This window comes from Protopterus annectens, chromosome 5.part0 (assembly GCF_019279795.1).
Source record: "Protopterus annectens isolate FY-2018-M chromosome 5.part0, PAN1.0, whole genome shotgun sequence".
Classification (NCBI taxonomy): Eukaryota; Metazoa; Chordata; order Ceratodontiformes; family Protopteridae; genus Protopterus; species Protopterus annectens.
In genome coordinates, this window is record NC_056735.1 from 1,846,155,480 (window position 1) to 1,846,177,616 (window position 22,137).

General features: G+C 40.2%; 1 protein-coding gene across 2 annotated transcripts in view; it reads left to right on the forward strand.

The window, feature by feature from the left end:
* The window catches only part of NEK3 (NIMA related kinase 3), a 1,322,970-nt gene extending 1,302,036 nt beyond the window's left edge, over window positions 1-20,934 (forward strand). For both annotated transcript variants that reach the window (XM_044071667.1, XM_044071666.1), the window contains exon 16: window positions 19,854-20,934. In XM_044071667.1, the coding sequence (XP_043927602.1) occupies window positions 19,854-19,923 (70 nt within the window). In that variant the 3' untranslated portion in view covers window positions 19,924-20,934. The remainder of the gene's footprint in view (window positions 1-19,853) is intronic.
* The last annotated feature ends 1,203 nt before the right edge of the window (window positions 20,935-22,137 follow it).

Sequence of the window (22,137 nt, forward strand, 5' to 3'; positions counted from 1 at the left end):
AAAGGAAGCTACAATACAGGTACTCAAACCTGAGTACAGAAGACAGGTCAACTATAGACTGTTTCAGTTTACATTATTCAGGACAATCAGAATATATGTGCAGAAACTCAGAAACTTTGGATATATTTAGCAGCACTGTTATTACTAACCAGCATCCCACCATTTGTACAGGCTGTTGTTTATCAGCACTGTTAATGAAGACAGTATTCAGATATTATAAACATCTAATAAAGCTTTATTAAATGAGCAACAGTATTTGGAGAACTAATTCTGAAAAATACACAAGGTTTGGCTCCATAAAGGAGAGACTGGCACCTGTTCAGCACGAGTTTGGGTAATTAACAGACTTTCATTCCAGTCTTATTTCAATTGTTTCCAGTTAATTCCAATATAGCACAGTCTCAATCAATTCTTTCAGTGGCAACCGTGTGTTCTACAAAATATCTACAGAATAGCAGTGTTTCGTTCAACTACATGTGTTCTACAGAGCAAACTACGAAACAGCAGTGTTTCATTCCAACCAACCTTATCACTGCTACATGTACTTGTATTCATTTCAATCACTTCTTCAGAACTTCAGCAGGCACAGCTGTAGAGATTAACCCTTTCAAGTACAGTTTTTAGTGCAGCAGCCAGCTTAACTTCCAGGATGTTCTTCATCTCACATTGCTGCAGTCCTTACACTTGGGTAGTCCGCTGTCCTCGGTCGGCCCGAATATCAAAGTATAAGGCTGACGTCGGTCAAGGCGCATTTGACTGACATCAGGACGTCAGGGTACAAATGCGCATGACCGACGTCATATCCTCAGTCTTTTTTGCCGCATGGTCCGATGCAGAAGCAGCGTTGCAAGTGCCGTTCGGCGTTCTGAAATTTTTCGAATCCGGAGTTTCAGACCGAGTCAAAGTTGGCTAAGTACCCCGTTGGGGAATATTTTGTTTTTTTCTTGCCTCAGTGGTTTACCGGATGTCAGAAAAAGTGAATAACTGTATTTCTTGTGGGAAACAGATACCGCATAGAGATTATCATACTTTGTGTATTCCTTGTTTAGGGCCTGAGCACGACGTTGTTGGGTGTCGCTCTTGTGCTAGATTCAATAAGCGCACTATAAAGAGAAGGTTAGATTGTGCCAGGTTAGTCTTCGGGAAGCGGTGCAATTATAAAATGCCGTCGGATGCTCCGGCGCCCGCTTCTTCGAAGAAGCGCAAGGACAAAGCAGCTAAGCCTAGGCTAGAAGAACCGTCCGTACCGGACGCCGGTTCTTTAGAGGTGTCGGTGGAGCCGGTGGTTCCGCCGGAGGTTTCTTTGGAGTCCCAGGGAGAGACTTTGTTATTGCAGGATGTGGCCTCTCAGGAGGCAGGTCAGGCTGAAGGGGCTTCTCAGGTTACTGTACTCCCCTCCCTTCCTAGGGTGGTTAGGCCCTCTCCTTCTGTTTCCAAGGCTTCTCCCAGAGGCAGGCCAGGTTTAGCTTCAGTTGGTGTCACCCCTAGTTCTTCAGGGACTGTGCCCAAGAAGCATATGCTTAAAATGGCAGAAGATTTGATTACTTTGATTAGAGGTTCTTTGCCCCCTCCTGATAAGAGACCTAGGGTGGAACCTGAGCTAGGGAGTTTTGAGCAGGCTTCGGATGTTTCAGAGTCTTGGGCTGAAGACTTGCAGGAGTATTCTCCTTATTCTGATTCTGATGTGGATGATTCTACTCCTTCTGCTTCTCCTCCTGAGGATTTTTCTTTTTCAGAGACTCTCCATTCCATGAGGGAGCATTTTAAGTGGGAAGGTCAGGACTTCTCTGATTCCAGGAAAAGGCTTAGGGAATTTTTGTTTTTACCCCAGCATAGGCCTTTGGCTATACCTCCTGTTCTGGATGTGGTGGAAGATGTTTTGCAGAGGCTTCTCTTAATCCTGATTCTTTGCCTCCTGCTCCTGTTAAACCGGATAGGTATTACAGGGTGCCTGAAGCTCATAAGTATCTTTTTAAGAGTCCTAGGGCAGATCCAGAAACTGTTAGTCAGGGGCCTAAAGGTGTTAAGGCTTCTGTTGTCAAAAATCCGGTTCCTCCAGATAAAGAGGCCAGGGCTTTGGATAGATGGGGAAAGAAAGTTTATACTTCTTCCACCCTTGCTATGAGGGCTTTGAATTGCCAGTTTCACATGTTGAAATACCAAAACTATCTCCTTTCACAATTGAAGTCTAAGGTAGATGCTCTGGCGGAAGGTATTGAGTGTAAAGAGTTACAAGATTTAGTACATGTTTCTGAACAGGTGGGTAAGCATTCTTTGCAATGTGGTTTTGATGCTGTACAGGCCTCGTCTAGGGTGGCTGCCACTGGGTCAGTTCTTCGCAGGCACGCCTGGCTGAGGGATCAGAATTTATCTGAACATGTTAAAACAAGGATTTTAGATGCTCCTTTACAATCTGATGTGTTGTTTGGTTCTCCTGAGGCAGTCTTAAAGAAAATGGAAGACAAGGCTAAGTCTATGCAGACTGTTAAAGATTTTTTGCAGGTTCAGCCTCCGAAGTTTAGTAGAAATTGGCCTACCAAGGGGTGGACGTATTCTTCTTATGATTCCCAGTCTAGGGGTAGGTCTAGACGTGGTAGGGGCAGAGCTCAGGGCTCTTTCAGGCCTAGAACAGGGAGTTCACCTGCACAGTCTTCGGGTGAGGGCAGGGGTCAGTCCTTTCGTAAACAGACCCAATGACCTACCTTTTCAGCTGCCAGAGCCTTCGACTGGCAGCACCTTTGGGAGGAAGGTTGGCACTTTTCAAGGAAAATTGGAGTTTGATTACCCAAGACAGATGGGTATTGGATATCATACACCACGGTTACAGGTTTTATTTCCATACCTTGCCTCCTTTCAAAGGCATGCCAGACGTTCCTCCTCAACAAAGAATAGAGGCTCACAAACAAATTTCTCTGTTACTTCAAATAGGGGCCATACAGCCGGTCCCTATGCCAGAAGTGGGCCTAGGATTTTATTCTCGCCTGTTCCTAGTACCAAAGAAAGGGAACACGTGGAGACCAATTTTGGATTTATCTACCCTAAACACTTATCTGGACATTCCCAAGTTCAAAATGTTGACGTTACAACAGTTTTTACCTCTGCTGGGCAAAGATCATTGGATGGTAACTTTGGATCTCAAGGAAGCTTACCTTCATGTTCCTATCAGACTGAGTTGCAGGAAGTATCTGCGTTTTCGGGCTGGGACTTCTCATTATCAGTTCTCTGCATTGCCCTTTGGCTTATCTACTGCGCCCAGAGTGTTCACGAAAGTTCTGGCTCCAGTGATAGCTTTCCTCAGGCTAAAAGGAATACAGATCTATCCTTATTTGGACGATTGCCTGATTCTAGCTCAAGGAAGGGACGAGCTACTTCATCATTTGGAATATGTGATAGCAGTGCTAAGATGCCTGGGGTATTCTGTGAACGAAATAAAGTCCAGTCTAGTACCCTCTCAGGACATGTGCTTTCTGGGTGTAAGACTGAATACAGCATCCCAGATGGCCTTTTTGACCCCGGACAAACAAAAGAATCTTTCCCTTTACTTTCATCAATTGTCTCTTCAGTCCAGGCTGACTGCAAGGACAGTCCTTCAAGCCTTGGGGTTCATGGCATCTTGTATTCTGGTGCTTCCCAATGCCAAACTGCATATGAGGAAGTTACAATGGTATCTCAAAAATGTATGGACACAGCACTGCCAGGATCTGGACGCTGTCATTCAAATAATACCTTGCATTCAAAAGGAATTGTTGTGGTGGGCTCAGGAATGTCACCTAAACAAGGGACTCTCTGTGACCCAGCCAGAGGCGAGTCAGATTCTAACGACAGATGCCTCAGACAAAGCTTGGGGAGCTCATCTGAATGGAAAGTGGATACAAGACAAGTGGCCTGCCAGACTACAACATCTACATATCAACTTGAAGGAGATGTTAGCAGTCCAGTTTGCATTAATATCTTTCAAGGATTTACTTCTTCCAGGGCAGGTGTTGATTCTAACAGACAACACAACTGTCATGTGGTACATCAACAAGCAAGGGGGAACACATTCTTATCCTCTATGCAGGCAAGCAATGATTTTGTGGGAGACTGCTCTCAGTTTACAGCTAAATCTTCAGGCAAGGTTTCTGCCGGGAGCACAGAACTCCTTAGCAGATGTGTTGAGCAGACGAATTATGGATCCCCACGAGTGGAAATTGGATCCTCATGTATTTCAGAAATTGACAGTGTCATGGGGAACTCCAGACATAGATCTGTTCGCTTCTCCACTAAACCACCAGTTGCCAAAGTTTTGCACGAAAAGGTTTCATCCCACAGCTTGGAAAGTGGATGCTCTTTCTTTCAATTGGAGCAATCTTCATGTGTATGCCTTTCCACCTCTGCCTCTCCTCCCAAAGGTACTACTAAAGGCCAGACAGGACAAGCCAAGGATGATTTTGATAGCTCCAGATTGGCCTCGACAGCATTGGTACCCATTACTGAGAAGTCTGGTACGGGAGCTTCCATGGCCTTTGCCTTCGATTCCACACCTGTTGTCTCAGGAGGACAGTCATTTGCTCAATATCAAGCTTCACTCTCTTCACCTAACAGCCTGGCATATTCTGTTTTGAACCATAGTGGGTCTCACCTTCCACAGCAAGTTTTGAATGTTATTTTGGAAGCTAGAAGGCCTAGTACAAGGAAAGTGTACGCAGATAAATGGAAGAGATTTTTATTTTGGAGTGCAGCAAAGGATTTTGATGTTTCTGAGCCTAATTTAAGTGTGGCTCTTCAATATCTTACTGAGTTACTGGACAAAGGTTTGTCCTTCTCTTCTATTAAGGTTCATGCTGCAGCAATTTCGGCTCACTATGATTGTGACCCACCATTGTTTTCTCATCCTTTGTTCAAGCAATTTCTTAGAGGGGCAAAGAATATAAGACCCCCACGAGAGCTCCTACTCCTGCTTGGGATCTCAATTTTGTGTTGGAGAAACTCACTCTACAACCTTTTGAGCCTGCAGCTACTACCGAGTTGAAATATTTATCATGGAAGACTGCTTTTTTGTTGGCCATTACCTCTGCAAGAAGGGTTTCTGAGTTGCAGGCCCTTATGGCAGTTGAGCCTTTCTTAATTTTCCATAAGGATAGGGTATCTTTACGTACTAATCCATCCTTTATGCCTAAAGTGGTTTCTAGTGTGGCCTTAAACCAAACTATTCATTTGCCTACTTTTTATGCAAATCCCCAAAATAAAGGGGAAAAGATTTTGCACACTTTAGATGTACACAGGCAGTTGCGATATTATTTGGACAGAACTAAAGGGTTCAGGCAGTCTCAGCAGTTATTTGTTTCTTTTGCTTTGAGTTCTCAGGGCAAGCCTGTGTCAAAACAAACTATTTCTAAGTGGATTGGGTTTTGCATTGCTTTCTGTTATTCCCATCATGGCAAGGAGATTCCAGCTGGGATTAGGCCTCATTCCACTAGGGCTACTGCCACTTGACAGCTTTTGAGGGGGGTGGCAACTAAGGATATTTTGGAGGCAGCTACTTGGAGTTCAATGCATACTTTCTCTAGGCATTATCACCTTCCACTTTATTCTAAATCTAGGGCTGGTTTTGCCACTGCTATTTTGCAGGGCATTTTGGCAGCTCCTGCTTCCTTATAGTTTGGCCATCCTCCCTTACCTCTGCTTTGGGATTCTACCCAAGTGTAAGGACTGCAGCAATGTGAGATGAAGAACATAGTACAGTTTTGTACCTACCATAAATGTAGATGTTCGAAGATCCACATTGCTGCAGTCCAATTTAACCTCCCTCCTTCCCCTCTGTAGTTAGAGGCGGTTGTGTGGGTTGGGTTGTCAATATGGTGTATATTGTATATATTGTACATATTTTTAGTGCAAGGGTGGTTGGTTGGTTGTTTGCTGTCTTTTGGTTTTGACCTTTCTTTTTAGGGTCTTCTGACATCTGGGGCAAGAAAAGACTGAGGATATGACGTCGGTCATGCGCATTTGTACCCTGACGTCCTGATGTCAGTCAAATGCGCCTTGACCGACGTCAGCCTTATACTTTGATATTCGGGCCGACCGAGGACAGCGGACTACCCAAGTGTAAGGACTGCAGCAATGTGGATCTTCGAACATCTACATTTATGGTAGGTACAAAACTGTACTTTTCATTAACAGTTTACAGTAACACTTTTTCCAGTCTATCCGTAACTACAGTTAATGTTTCATAATAGACTTTTCAGCAACACACCAATGTTTTTCCATAACTAAAGACTGTTAACTCCATACAAAATAAGCCAGTGATGATGACAATACAGTTTCTCATTACAATGCAGACCTTTCGGTAAGACAGGACTAATTTTGTAGATGTAAACTTCATACAGAAAACAGAGCAGACAACTTCTGCGTACAGTAATTGCAGCTGTTAAACAAATTGCACAACACCCAGTGTTTACTTCAGAAAAAGCCTCAAAAAACTTAAGCACACCAGCACTAAATCAACAAACTGCAGCAATGTTCATTTAAAGCATACACTATATTAGCCAGTTAGCATCTGTCTCCACAGACTTTCAAGTTTCCAGTATCACATCACAGCAAAAAAAAAAAAAAGATTTAAAAAAAACTGCAGACGACGGCACGTTCTTTCACAACCATAAAGTTATGTAAGACTTTGTATGCATTTTTTGGTTAACAGCTCAAAAAAGTTTAAATTCATCAGTACAAGTCATTTGCATACCTGTTGTATAAACATGTCAAGTAATACTTCTGCAGTTAAAGCATCAGTAGATGTTTGGTTTAAAGTTAACAACTGGGTAAAGCAGTCTAAAAAACTGTTCCAGAAATATTCTTTTAAAGTTGAAGGTTATAAGTTCAAAAATGTTAAATATTTCTAAACACAAAAGGGTTAAATCACAGAAGCATGCTACAGCAAAGCTTTCACATAATGACTCTGCGTCTCAGTATGGTTTCAGACTTAAATAATACACATTCTTGTGTAAATGCTTCAGCTTATAAATTCAACATACAGAGTTATGTTATAGTACAGTTTCAAATGCAGATGTTTAAAATGTAATACATTCTTGTTTATATGTAATTCCAGGTACAAAGTTAAGTACCAATATAGTAAATACATACAAAAACGTCAGTGTACAAGCCAGTGCAAATATTGCACTGAAGGGAAATAATATACAGACTTCATTGCAAAGTACTGTTTCAGAGCAGAGTAAAGAAATAATACATTCCATAGCTAGAGTCAATGTTTTTGCTAGTTCTGTAACAAAAGATTTTCAGCTTATCTATAAAGGGTGTGGTGGTCCAGCACCAAACCAGAGCATTTATCTGTCATTGTTTAAAGTTAAAAGAAATGAGAATATTTCATTGTTTACAGAAAAATTATGGAATAATGTACTAATTAATACAGACAAATCAATTTCAGTTGCACATAGATCTTTATTAGAGGACACAAATGCAGTTTTGTCAGTATTTAAAATTTCAAAGATTACAGCAGCTAACAGTTCAAAGTGTAACAGCCCCATATTAGGTATGAACATGTCATTAGAGTTGTATACTGTTTTAGACTTCAGTAACAAGATTTTTGCAAATGTACAGAATTTGAAAAATTGGTTGCAACAATAATATGTGGATTTATAGTTTAAAGATCAAATAAATTCCGTTTCAGCTGACATAGCAAGTGCTCAGAAAGACATATTGGGTGTGGCCAGTTAGAAAAAAGGGTAACCATATACATCTATGTCTTGTAGGGTATACCAGAAATTACAGTAAAGTTAATTTGCCAAATAAAGGGTTTACAGTAACAGATGTGGCAAATGAATTTATTTGTGTTATTGTTTTGTTTAGCAGTCATTAGTTAGAGTTTTGTATTAAAGCAATGCATAAACAATATTGTAATTCAGAGAGAGACAAAAAAGCATTCACAAATATTAAATAATGTTCTGTTAGCTTACAGAATGTAAAAATCAATGCTACATTGTAAAAGTGACAGTGTAGTCAAGAGTTCAAATCCTATGCATAAAAAACAGTACACCATAAATTATCATGTGTCAATAAAGCCACAGTTTCAACTCTTATGTTATGAAGAATAAACAAGTAAACTTCCAGAATCAGATCCGTTTAAATCTGGTAATAAATATATTTATGTAATCAGTTTAAGACTGTATATATTTCATACAGAAATTACAGTTTACCAAGCACACCAGATCAGATTACAGCCAGTTTAGCAAACTAAATTAATGACAGTACCTTATGACAGTACTGTATGTCATAAGGAGCATTGTTACCTCACAGCAAGAGGTTCTCCCATTCGATTCTCGGCTTGGCTTGGGAGGGCCTTCTGTGTGGAGTCTGCATGTCCTCCCCCGCGGTTCGGTAGCATTCGAAAGACATGCGTGCGTAAATGGGCGTGCTTTTGTTGAAGGTTGGGTGTCGAGCTGGCACCTCGGCGTTTCGTAAAAATCTACTGCTAATTATTAGCAGACCGGAGTTCCGCTGTGGCGATTCCTTACCGGGAAAAAGCTGAAAGACAAACAACAACAACTGTATGTCATAAGGCAGTATGGTAAATATTAATTTAATGCATTTACAGTTTTTACTATTTATCCAAGAAAATTGTAGACAGTAATGATAAATTCTTGCAGTATTCAGTAGTACTGAAAAGTTAATTGACGTCGGCTAAAGAAACGGTTATGGTGAGAGTGTGGGTAGAGTTTCACTCATAGAACAGTATGTTAACATTTAAGGGTCATGAGAGTAAATGTAAAAAGTTCAACAGTTAAGATTAATTTTATACAGGTGCAGAAATGCACAGTGTTAAATTACTTCTTTAGTTTCATTTGAGGTTATGACAAAAAAGTCACTGAAATTTCAGTTTGATTTAATAATATGTTACAGCCTTTCCATGTCACTGTTGTACATTTCACACTTGCAATTGTTTATTACTAGCAAATGTTTGTTTCATGCAGAAGAATGTAAATAAATTTAGGGCAACAAGCAGTGCTATCAGTTTATAATTGTTAAAGCTGTAAATGATTCTTTCATGCAGAAAAGTATAAATAAAGTCAGAGCAACAAGCAATGCTATCAGTTTATAATTATTAAAGATGCAAATGTTATTTTAAGGACCTGATACTAAATGCAATAAAAAAAACTTTAGCCACCCAGCCTTGCCAAGAGAAGAAAATGAGAGGTTTAAAATGTCTGACTAGAAAAAGGACACTTGGACATTAAAGCAGACCTTCCAATACCTCTTCAGTGGCTGGGACAATGCAGAGTAAGATTTGGCAAGAGCTGTAGTGCAGAAGTTGACTGTCTCTGTGTTTCAATTATTTCTTCAATGTTTATAGAGTTAAAATGTATGAGTTAAAGCAAGTATGTATGTTTTCAGACAGTTATGTAACAGTACTAGTTTCAGTTTGTTGTCATCTATGTTCAGGCAGTACTGATAAAAAGATATTAATAGTTTAGTCTCTAGAATATAACAATTACAGATTTCAGTTTATTTTGTTATCTGTGTTCAGGTCACACTGTCAAAATGTTCTCATGTTTTCAGACAATTGTACATCAGTACTACTTTTCAGGGTATCTATATTCGGACAATACTAACAGGAAAATGTACTAATAGTTTATTTTTCAGAATATAACATTTACCAGTTTCAGTTATGCTTTAATCTGTGTTTAGCTAACACTGGCAAAAGATATTCCTTTAATATTTGTTTAGTTTCTAAAATATACACAGCTGTTTACATTGTTAATATAACTATGTATCAAATTTCAGTCAAGACTGAGAATATGACATTCATACTCAGTTGTGTTCAGTATAGTACATTTCAGTCAAATTTCAGAATATAAGAATAATATTCAGTAGTGCATGTGGTATTTTCAGTTAAGGCTTGTTAAAAACCTGCATAGCCAGTGATAGGTGGGGGTAGTTTCCTTCATTGTTATTCAGTTTCTGTCTTATACAAGTGGTACAGTGAATTATCTTATGTTTAAACTGTGAGCTTTGGCCGGTTAAGACCTGCATGATATCAACTTGAACGCATAAGTGTAGCTAAGTAACTTTTATCTGCACTTTTTAAAATAATTTGTTTGTGTTGCATTGAACAATATCTAGCTGGAAGTTGACTGTTTTTTCAGTAGGTCCCCACCCACCCTTCCTGTTTTTGTCTTGGTGTTAAATCTTGGTGGCTTTGAAACTGCCCGCCCCTCTTGTAAATTTGCACTTGGATACTCCTCCTGGGCCCATCTCATCTGCTCACTCAAAAAAAAAAAAAAAAAAAAAAATTATCTGCTTTTACTGTATTTATGTTTCTTCCTACTTTATTTTGCTTTTGCGTCATCTTAAAAGTACTCAATTATATTTATTACTACTTGGTGTAACTCACTCTAAGCCTTTTAGTTTAAGCACTTGGGATTCAGACCAGTTGTTTTACATTAAGAAGGTTTTTGCTCTGCACTGTAGTGGCAGGACAGGTAGCTTACATCCTTCTAAGTTGGGAACTGCTGATTGAGGGCTCAGTGTCTTGTTATTCTAAAAGTGTATTAGTTCTGGTTTAAGCACTTGGGCTTCAGGCCAGTTATTTTACATTAAGAAGGTTCGTGGTCTGCACTCTTGTGGGAGGAGAGGCTGGACTCTGCCCTTCTGAGCTGGGAATTTCTGGTTAGAGGCTTATAGTGCCTGCATATTTGAACTGTTTCTTACTAAATTGGTACACCTTGTTTGCTGTAGCATAGACTAGATTCAGGCCTGCTGAATCTAGCTTTGTTTGTATAACTTGAGCACTAATCCAGGCATTCTTTAAAGTATTCAATTGTATTTATTACTGCTTGGTAGTAACTTGATTAAAAGTGTAGCTATCATTCTAAGTCTTTTGGATTAAGCACTTGGGCTCAGACCAGTTGTTTTACATTAGGAAGATTTGTGGCCTGCACTGTGGTGGCAGGACAGGTAGCTTACATCCTTCTAAGTTGGGAACTGCTGATTGAGGGCTCAGTGTCTGTTATTCTAAAAGTGTATTCGTTCTGGTTTAAGCACTTGGGCTTCAGTCCAGTTATTTTACATTAAGAAGGTTCGTGGTCTGCACTCTTGTGGGAGGAGAGGCTGGACTCTGCCCTTCTGAGCTGGGAATTTCTGGTTAAAGGCTTATAGTGCCTGCATATTTGAACTGTTTCTTACTGGAATTGGTACACCTTGTTTGCTGTAGCATAGACTAGATCCAGGCCTGCTGAATGTAGCTTTGTTTGTATGCTTGTTTGCTTATTTCCCTGAAATGCTAATTCCACCTAAAACGTGGCTTTTCAGCGCTTCTGTGGATCCCTAGTGACATCTGCATTGCTTACTGTACTTATTTCCTTGTTTCACTTGAAAGAAAGTTACTGTTTGTCATTTTTGCATTTAAGTTACCTGTAACACATTGCATTTAAGTTACCTGGCACTTGCTCACTAAAGCAATTATATAAGTCAGCACTAGAAAATTAAAAGCACTACACCCTCACAAACTCCCCTTGAGTATCTTGTTCCCCATTGGCCCTTTTTTTTCAATTATAAAGGAATTCCCAATACTATTCTAGCATGTCCAAAGGTCAGTTGTCAATCTCCTCTCCGGTCCAGCTGGTGAATCTGGGAATCTTGAGGCAATGTTACAACTGCCTCATGTACACAGACAACCCTCTCCTCCTCCCAGCAAATTCCAACACATGTGAGAGATGCAAACATTTAGCCAAACTGGAGGCTAAGCTGTCTCAACTCAGTACTGGCGAAACCTGTCAGGAGGAGAAGGAAACCACACTCACTACAATTCCAGTCTCACATAGACCTACCCCGACAGCAAACCAAACACATAAACACACAAAAACATACTCGGAGGCTCTAAATAAAAATCTGCCTAAGCAGCAGAGACTTCCAAAGCGGACACCCAAGCAACTGCTACCCCAAAACAAAACACGTGCAACACATAGCTCACAAAGCCAGTGTGTCGAACAGTCACAGCCCTTAAGGCTAAACAACACACCTGATACACTTGTAATAGGTGACTCTATCGTCAGGCACACTGACGTCCCGCTCACGAGGCTGAACAAGGAGAAGGTCACGGTGAGCTGCCTGTCGGGCGCTAGGATCCACCACATAACACAAGCACTCAGGTCACTCCAAGGCAAGTACAAATATGACTCTGTCATTGTCCATGCTGGTGTGAATGACCTGAGACGTACCTCCCTGGACTACATGAAAAGAGACATAGAGGAGCTCTCTGAGCATGTGGCCCAGGCTGGTATGACCCTGACCTTGAGTAGCATCTTACCCTCACCAAGAATGATGCCACAATATGAAGACAATATGATCAATTTCAACAATTGGCTTAAGTATTGGTGTCATTCAAAGGGGATCCAATGCCTGTCAGCCTGGGATGACATGCTCGACAGGCCACAATGCTTCACTAGGGACGGCTTGCACCTGTCACCCCTGGGCTTTCGGATATTGGCAAAGGCTCTTGCTACCCCCATAGTGCCTTTTTTAGGCAAGGCTCAAAAGAGAAACCCACCTCCATAGGTATCACAAGGGATAAGAAACTAAGAGTAATGCTACTCAACGCCAGAAGTCTAAACCTCAAGAAGCATGCACTCGAAATTCTCCTTAGCATGGAGAACATCGATATCTGTGCAGTAACAGAAACCTGGTTCAAGGCTCCCGAGAGCACCCCAGCACTATCAGGTTATACCTCATACCATGCTTTTCGGCCCCAAAACTTGGACCGAACCAGAAAAGGAGGGGGATTATCAATATTCGTCAAAGATACCCACACCTCCAAGTTGGTGGCACAGCACGAAGCATCAGAGACTATCCATGTGCAACTAACAGTGGGTAAAACTACCTTCCAGTTTATAGCCTGCTACAGACCACCCTCCCAAACCCAGGAACCCCACTCGGCCTTCCTGAGAACACTGGAAAATATGAAGGTCTCTCCAAACACCATTATATTGGGCGACTTCAACTACCCAAACATAGACTGGGAGAATTACTCTAGCTCCAACACCCTAGCTCAAAGGTTCCTAGAATTTATAAACTCAAATGCTATGAAACAACGTGTTACCACTCCCACAAGAGGGGAAAACATACTGGACCTGATCATCACCAACATGGGGACTCTATGCTCCAGACCAGAAGTGTATCCCTCACTGGTAAGATCAGACCATAAACTAATCTCACTGGATATTCACATCCCGACCCCACCCCCTGCCCAGAAAACCACAGTGAAAAACTTCTCTAAAGCAAATTTCACACTCCTCAAAACCGAGGTGGAATCCTTCAAAGCCCCCGGGCCTGTGGAAAATACGTCCCAGACCGCAGAATCCTTTATAAACGCATTCTATGAACACCTTCAGGAATGCATGGATCATGCAATCCCAAATAAAACCAAGACCCAATCCTCCAGAGACAGACGTCCTGTCTGGTGGACCCCAGCCATAAACAAACTATACAATAGAAGGAGGAAGCTACTACATGATAGAGCAAAATCCCAAAAAGGGAAGGCATCTCTGATCAGTGTTAGCAAAAAACTACGGGCACTCATAAAATCGTCTAAGGCCAGCTTCGAGAGAAGAATTTCACAGGACACTAAGGATAATCACAAGGCTTTCTTTAGTTATGTTAGGAACCTGGGTGGGAATTCCCAGATATGCTCAGAATTAGTCCAAAATGACAAAAAATACACCGAACCCACAGACATTGCCAACATCCTAGCTGACAGGTTCAGTGCAAACTTCTCCCCCCCCCTCCCCACCAAAAGGGCAAATATCTATCCCAGCAGAGTGCTGCCCCCCTGCCATCTCAGATGCTCAGGTAAGAGCCGCCCTCTAAAAAGCAAAAAACAGAGCATCAATGGGACCAGACGGTGTCCCGGGCTGCGTCCTACATGAACTCCAAGAAGAGCAAAATCCAAACATAAAACTACTGTTTAATCTCAGCCTTACCACATGATATGTACCCAAAGAGTGGCATACAGCAACAGTGGTCCCTCTCCACAAAGGTGGTGCCTCAACGGATCCTGGAAACTATCGCCCCATAAACCTGACTAGCTTGGTCTGCAAAGCTATGGAAAGGATCATCATGGACCTCATAAAAAAAGATATTGGGGACCTACAGACACTGGATCCTACCCAGTTCGGCTTTGTTAAAGGCATATCCTGCCTCTTAAACCTGGTCAATTTCTTTGAAACAGTCACCAAGGCCATTGACGAGGGGAAGGTGGTCCACACAGCCTACCTAGACCTCGCAAAAGACTTCGATACAATACCCCACTCGGGCATTATAGGTAAGCTCACCAGCTTAAATATAAACCCCTGTGTCACTAGATGGGTTGCAAACTGGCTCAAGGACAGAACCCACATGGTTAGAATTGCTGGAGCCATGTCAGACTCCAAACCAGTTACAAGTGGCGTCCCACAAAGCTCAGTCCTGGGACCTCTCCTGTTCGGTATATATTTCTCGGAGGTACAGGCCAACACAGAAGGACTGTGGCTGACCAAGTTCGCAGATGACTGCAAACTGGGCGCTATAATCGTCTCTCCAGCCGACACAAGCATCCTCCAAAAGGGCCTCATAGAAACAGACAACTGGTGCCAGAGCCATGGCCTCAAGCTAAACGCCAAAAAGTGTATAGTCTTCCCCTTTGGCAAAAACAAAGTGCCCACAAATTACCACATAGGTGGTAATCCATTAAGTACGGAAGAAGTAATTAGGGACCTGGGGACCCAAGTTGATAGCAATCTCTCATTTGACAACCACGTGGCCAAAGTGGTTAGAAAAACATTTTATATAGCCCACCTAATCATGAAGGGATTCACATCCAGATCAGGGGAGGTCATCGTGCCTCTTTACTCATCCCTCATCAGGCCCATAATTGAGTACAATGCCCCTTTTGGGATGTACCTTACCAGACACCTGCAGAAACTGGAAAGACCCCAAAAGTACCTCACCAAGAGGATCAAAGGGCTCAAACAGATGCCATATGCTGCCCGGTTAAAGAAACTCCAGCTCTACTCAGTGGCATACCGCCTGCTCAGAGGCGATCTGTGCCTGACGTATAAAGCCATGTCCAACCCGGAATTAATGGACATGCTGTACCTCAGAAAATCCAAATCCCATCGAGCTACACGTTCGAGAGACTTGAACCTCAGCACTGAAATAAATAGGACATGCTGGAGGGACAGATTCATAACCCAGAGGCTCCCTTCACTCTGGAATAAAATCCCAGTCCAGGTTAGGCAGAGTCCCTCATTGACTCTCTTCAAGAGGAATCTCGATGAGTGGATGGGGGATCGTAGGTTTACCCCGGGTATCACTTCTGTGTCATGTTTTGACAGAGGCACAGTGTACTAACCTCGAAAAAGGGCATAGCAAAATTGATTTAAAATGGGTGGCGAAAACCAAACACACTCTGGCTAGGCTTATAAATGCCCTAGGGCAGATAGCCTAGTATGAACCTATGAACCTATTCAGATATTTCACATTATTCAGTTAGCTTTAAGGGTAAAGTGACATAATCTTTTAACAAGTTTATTACATCATACATTTGTACTACATCATTCTTCACATTATTCTGTCATTAGTTTTAAGGGTAACTAACAGAATTACATTATTCTCTCAGTTTTAAGGGTAAATAACAGTTACATTATTTAGTCATTAGTTAAGGGTAAGGTATGAAGTAATACACCTGTTACAAATAATTGTGTCACTTTACCCTAATAGTTAGCATTAGTAGTTAAGGGTAAAGTGACACAATTACTTGTAACAGGTGTATTACTTCATACCTTTCATCTACATCATCCTTCACATTATTCAAGTGACAGACTTATTTATTACACGCTTATTAAGATAAGTTTAAAAAAAGATTAAGTAGTATTAGTTATTCACTATACTCAAGGCATAACAGGGCAGGCTTAATTTGTTAATTAATTTACAGATTACAGTGCACTTTACATAATTATTGTACATTGGTCAGACCTGAAATACAGAAAGCATAGGTTTTAGTAAACTATTGTAGCTTATAAATATTCATAGAATATTTCAGACACAAATTTAAGAGGCAGACATCTATTACAGCACATAGTAAGTTAAACAAAGGTAAGTAGCGTTATTAGCAAATCTGGATGTGAATTTATAAACACAAGTTAATACAATATATGGTAATTATGCTTCAAGACCAATTATAAAGTTATCCCTTTAGTGCTGATTTCATTTAGTCTTCATAAAATAGCCAACATGCTTGATAGGCTATACAATAAAAAATAAAATGGATTAAATAGTACAATGTTTAAAGATTTAAATCTATGAACAATAAGAGAGAGGCATCATGGTACACTAAGGCACCAAGTCATAAGGTAAAAAACATAGACATTAGACAGTGTAATTTTACCATTATAGCATACAGCGATAGGGAAAAATAGGCAGGGTTAACACAAGTAAAGATTCACAAAGACGGGTTAATGAGCTATAAAAGCCACAGAATTAAAAGACACTCATTATCAGAATAATGTGCAGGTTTTGGATATATCACTCATATATCAGAACTTAAACTTAAAGACTCTGAAGACTAGAAATCTAAGTAATATGGAAAATTAAATCATAAAGTTAATAGACTTCACGCCTAGTGGTCAGAATTAAAATTATTCACCAGATAAAGAAAAACAATTGCCTAGTTATAATTAAATCATAAAGTTAAGAGACTTCAGTCCAAGCAGGCCATAATTGCTCAAGTGACACCCATTGGTCAAAATTAAAATTGCAAGTTTATTTACCAAATAAAGAAAATTTATTTTCAGATTTGAGTCATGTAGCATAAAGCTGTATACAGTAGTTAGCAATATGGATGTAAGGTAACTGTAAAAGTAGGCCCCTGTAGACTTTTGTTAGGGACCTCAGGGGCAACTGTTAGATTAGGGACTTTCATATTAAAGTAGTTAGGTAAAGTAGGCCTAGAAATGTAGTATCAGAATTGTGTTCATTTATGCATACATTTTAGAAAAGACAGTTAAGCAGAAGGGAAGAATAACCTTGCTGGTCAAGCATGAGAGATAACAGTTCCCAAGGGAAGGCTACAGACTGTTCTTTTTCTGTTCCTTTCTCAATGGAAAGATACAATCTTGCCAGCCACAGAATGTTCCATTCTGAAGGGAGAGATCTATATAGCAATAGAATGCTAGATAAAAAGGCACATGCTAGACCAGGCTTGGAAATCAAAGTAACCAAGGCTAAGGAGGCATGTAAAGCATTAGAGGGTTTTGTTATTGTTAAAATATACGGCAGATACAGTTAGTTCGACCTGACATATAGAAAAGATTAAATATCCAGCATTTTTGAAAGGAAGCTACAATACAGACACTCAAGCCTGAGTACAGAAGACAGGTCAAATAAAGACTTTCAGTTTACGTTATTCAGGACAAAAAGAATGTACATGCAGAAACTTTGGATATATTTAGCAGCACTGTTATTGCTAACCAGCATCCCAGCATTTTCTACAGACTTGTTGTTGTTTATCAGCACTGTTAATGGAGACAGTATTCGGATATTGTGATCATCTAATAAATCCTTATTAAATGAACTACATTGTTTGGAGAATTCATTCTGAAAAATGCACAGGACTTGGTTCATGAAGGAGAGACTAACACCTATTCAGCACGAGTTTAGGTAATTAACAGATAGAGACTTTCATTCCAGTTATTTCCAGTTAATTCCAATATAGTACAGTCTCAATCAATTCTTTCACATACTATCATATCAAAATGAACAGGCACTCCAAGAGATACCTGTACTTATGGCTCAGAGCCAGTTATCAGTTCAGAGCACTGCCCTTTGGTTTCACTGCAGTCCCCAGGATGTTCACCAAATGCATGGCTATTGTAGCAGCTCACTTGAGACTGCTGGGATTCTGAGTATTTACATATCTAGACGACTGCTCCTGACTGCTGCTTCAACCAACCATAAACTGATACAAGCAAGGGACTACTTATTCCAGTGATGCTCCCATCTAGCATATCAGTCAATTACAGCAAATCTCAACTTACACCAACAGAGTCTGGAGTTCATGGGTGCTTGTTTGGATACAAGTCAGTCAGATAGCTTCTCTTCCCTCAACATGAATAAACACACTACTATCCCAAGTCAAGAAAGTGATGACTAAATCCCAGAAGCCTAAAAAGAACAAGTAGGAAAAGACCCAGCCGGCAGCAAAGGTGGCACGCTGAACTGGATATTCATTGCATTTGGATTTACTTTGTTGTAGGGATCAGGGATGGTATGGTACAGACTACTGAAAACATTTTGTTTAATTATACTGTTAAACACCTTGGGAGATGGGAGGGAGTGATGAGGTAGAATGGATAAAGTACCATGACATGAGTTTTATAGGAGATGGAAGGAATGATGTGGAATCCATAACATTTAATTACAATGTACTTTGTTTTTCTGGGCACTGGGAAAGGAAACCAGTAGTCAGCAAAACACACAGTTCTTAAAAAACAGGAAAAGAGTACTGCAAGAGTAGACCATGTACCCGTTAACCATTATGTTTTACAGTATTGTGGTGAGTAGGACTTGTTGAAGAACAGTAGAACACCATGCTTTTGGGAGAGGATAACTGCAGGGAAAGTGGTACCACTCTGTTAGCTAGACATTTACTTTCGTTGTAACCAAACAATTTTAGTAGAAGCAAAAGAGCAGTCAGCCCCAAAGGGTTTATCCACAGTTGTCATTAATTTGGTGTGGTTTGTGGATACAGGGCATGCATCATTGGTAAGCTGCAGTGAACAGATTTGTCATTAATGACTGTGTTTTTCGTTCACACCTTAAAGAATCATGGACTGCTCTTGCTGGAGAAAGAACTGATGGATCCTTGCATAGAGTGTTGCAGTTTTTTTTTTCATTTATTTGTAGTAAAGTTTAGCATTATATTGTTGACTATCACTGCTTTTGAAGTACACAATTGTTGGAAAATGTATGTTGAGCATAAAGTTCCTAACCCTTTATTGTGGTTATTCTTTGCTTCTGATGTTCTTTTGCTCCATATACATCACTGTTTCAAAGTACTGCTATGTATAGTTAGTTTAAGCCAGATAAAATTATTCCAGTATTGTCCACTCCGTTAATGTAGCTGAAACACGCCTCCTGATGTACTTTTTCCCTAGTTATTTATTATACTTTTTCTACATATGTTAATTACTTGTTTTAATCCATGTTATGCCCTCAAGCTGCAAACTTCAGGCACCCATCCAGTCAGTTGCCCATCTCTTGATCTTTAAGGACATCAGGAGATAGAAGTGAGACCAAGGAATCAGCTGTTATCCAGCACAGATTAGGAGAATTGTTAGCCAGAGGGCACAATACAGTGCCAATTATCCTGAGGCAATTGCAGGTATGGCTTCTTCACACTTTCAGTCATCAGCTAGAGTCTGTACACTGTTGGATTGAGTTACACTCCTCTAAGCACCAAAAGTTGGAGCTGCACTTCTGGCCTTCCACCACATGGTGTCCTGCTGTGGTACTTCATCATCTTCTCCTGTAGATACAAAAGTCTGAGTTGGCCATTCATTTCCATCCCACCTCTGTTGCCTTCTTTAGTGCCCAGGTGCTAGTCAAACCTAGGTCATCTGGAATATAGACAGAGCCAAAATATTTCTGTATTTTATATAGCTTGTTTCTTTTTTAATTTCAGTTAGATATTGTAATATGTGTAAATGGAATGCAGCTGGTAGTCTTCCTGTTTCAGCTCTTGGTATTAGGTCTGCCAGAAAAATGCACTGAAATTTTAATGCTGTTTTCATGGTTCACTTATTTCATTGCTAATTTTTTCATAATTTTTTTAGGGAATTTGAAGAGGAAGAAAATGATCCAGATTGGGTATCTGAGCTTCAAATGATGACAAATCTGTCCTGAAGTTTCTTTGTCATTATATAAAAATACAGCTTTGCAGTAAATGCAAACTATGTCTAAATATTTTTAGAGCTGTCTACTTGGATGGATGCTTATTTATTCAGTTTTGATTTTATGACTATATTTGAAACATGTCAGTTTAGCCTATTTATATTCTTTGTATGACCACAGATTAATGTGCTGTGTGACATAAACAGAGTTAATTTGGTGTTTACTCTTAAGTACAGAAGTGGTTGTGAATAGCTTATATATCTGGTGCAGCTTGTTACATAAAGTATGACACAGATTTTGCTATATTTCCTGTTGTCAGACAGGAGAATTATTTACAGTTGTGTCATTGGATGCTATGTGGCCCAAAATATTTGATGCATTCAGAAAATGTCACTGTTAGATATTGGGGTTAGCTTTGAGGGTGTAGATTATCGTTTTGCATTAGTGATACTTTTTACAAATTGAAGAACATTCTAGGATACAGATGTAATCATTAATGACTCCCTTCCTTATCCTGGCTGATAAGCTGTTACTAACACAGATAAGAAGGTGGATAAGAGAATGAAGGTAGAATTATAGCTTCTCTTTGTAGGACTGCTATTTTGCTCATCACATAATCTTTATACAGCAGCAAGAATTTAATTGCTGAAGTTTTGTTTCTTTGGCATCATAAATATCATTTTGAAGTTCTGTAATCCTCTTAACATCAGCAGCATCTTTCAATCAACTCCATTCTAGGAAACTGACCAAAAGCTCTGAAAAATATTCTCTGTACCTCCTTATTTGTGATCCAAGTTCAAGTATCAACCCAAGTGCGCTACATTTAACTGCATGGACACTGCAGAGCTGATAAGAGCATCATACTGAGAACAGCAGAGACGATAGATGGTTTTGAAGCACTACTAAGATGATTCAAGGCATATACGTTTGATGTAAACTTAAACCTAGTGTGAGCTCTTGCATTTTAGCTCATTAGAGGCATTACTATCAAAAACGTGATGTGCTGAAGGAATGTATTTACAATTCATGTAAAAACAAACAAACAAAAAAATAAAAACATGGGCAATGTTCTGGAAATAAGCTTAATTCTTTTTCATATTTATGGTAGAGGAAGACATTTCAAACATTTTTTTTTAATTCAGACCTGTTTCTTCTGTAGTTGCAGATTGCAAGATGTTTGTTACCATTGTTGCTAAAAGACTGTAATCTTAAGTATAATAATTTCAGGTTAACATTATGGGTTAACAGCAGACATGACATAGTAAGTGTGTTTGTGTTCATGTTCTGATGGTATAACTTGATGTTCAAACATGGATCACCATAGCAATAGCCTTACCAATGTGGATTCTATCCTCTCACCCGAGCCAGTCAGCTTTCCAAAGCTTTGGGCACCCTTCAGGCACTCCACCTTCCTGGATTGCATAAGGCATTCTGTATAAAAGGCTAATGGAGCTTATCCTGTTAGTTGGCCAGCGATCTTCAAGAGCTGGGCAGGTAACTCCCAATTAGGAAAAGTTTTCCTACTTTATTATTATGATAAAAACATGCATTTGTTCTGTCATTGTTTCTTGTGCTATAAAACAAAACAGATTGTGACTGTCATGTTATGAGAGCGGTCATGTTAGTGCTTGTGTAAACTTTTTGTGAGGGGTTAAAGTTTATTTTTTGGCTAAAAATCATGTATTGAGTTTGGTATGTCTGGGAAAAAATATTATGCTTGTGGGGGACTTTTAAGTGGTGTGTCTGGCAGTTGGCTTGGGGGATTATGGAGCTGTTAATGAGCTGTTTCCTGTGGTGTAATGTTTGATTCCTTCAGTCTCCATTGCCTAACTGTGTGACTGTCAGCAAGTCACTTAACCAGGCACCATTCCCAGGCTGAGTCTGAAAAAGGTCTGTGGAGATCAGTACCCTACCCTGAAAACCAATACAAATAAATACTTATCTCATAATCACCTGTTCTCTGTTGTTCTCATTACTGACTTGTGTAGGCTATGCTACCCACATTCCAGACCTCTTCAACTTAAAAATGGAGCAGCAGTCTTACTCCATGGTTGTTGTGACGACCGTGCCCTGGCCCAGCAATCAAGGAGCCTCAGTCCTCACCACTAACACTAGGGAGGTCGTCTCCTAGAAGAAGAAAGGATAACTAATACACACAGTAAAGTACAAGTTCTCTTAAGTGCACACACAAAACACAGTCAGTCTGGGGCTGGTTGCTCCCTTGCT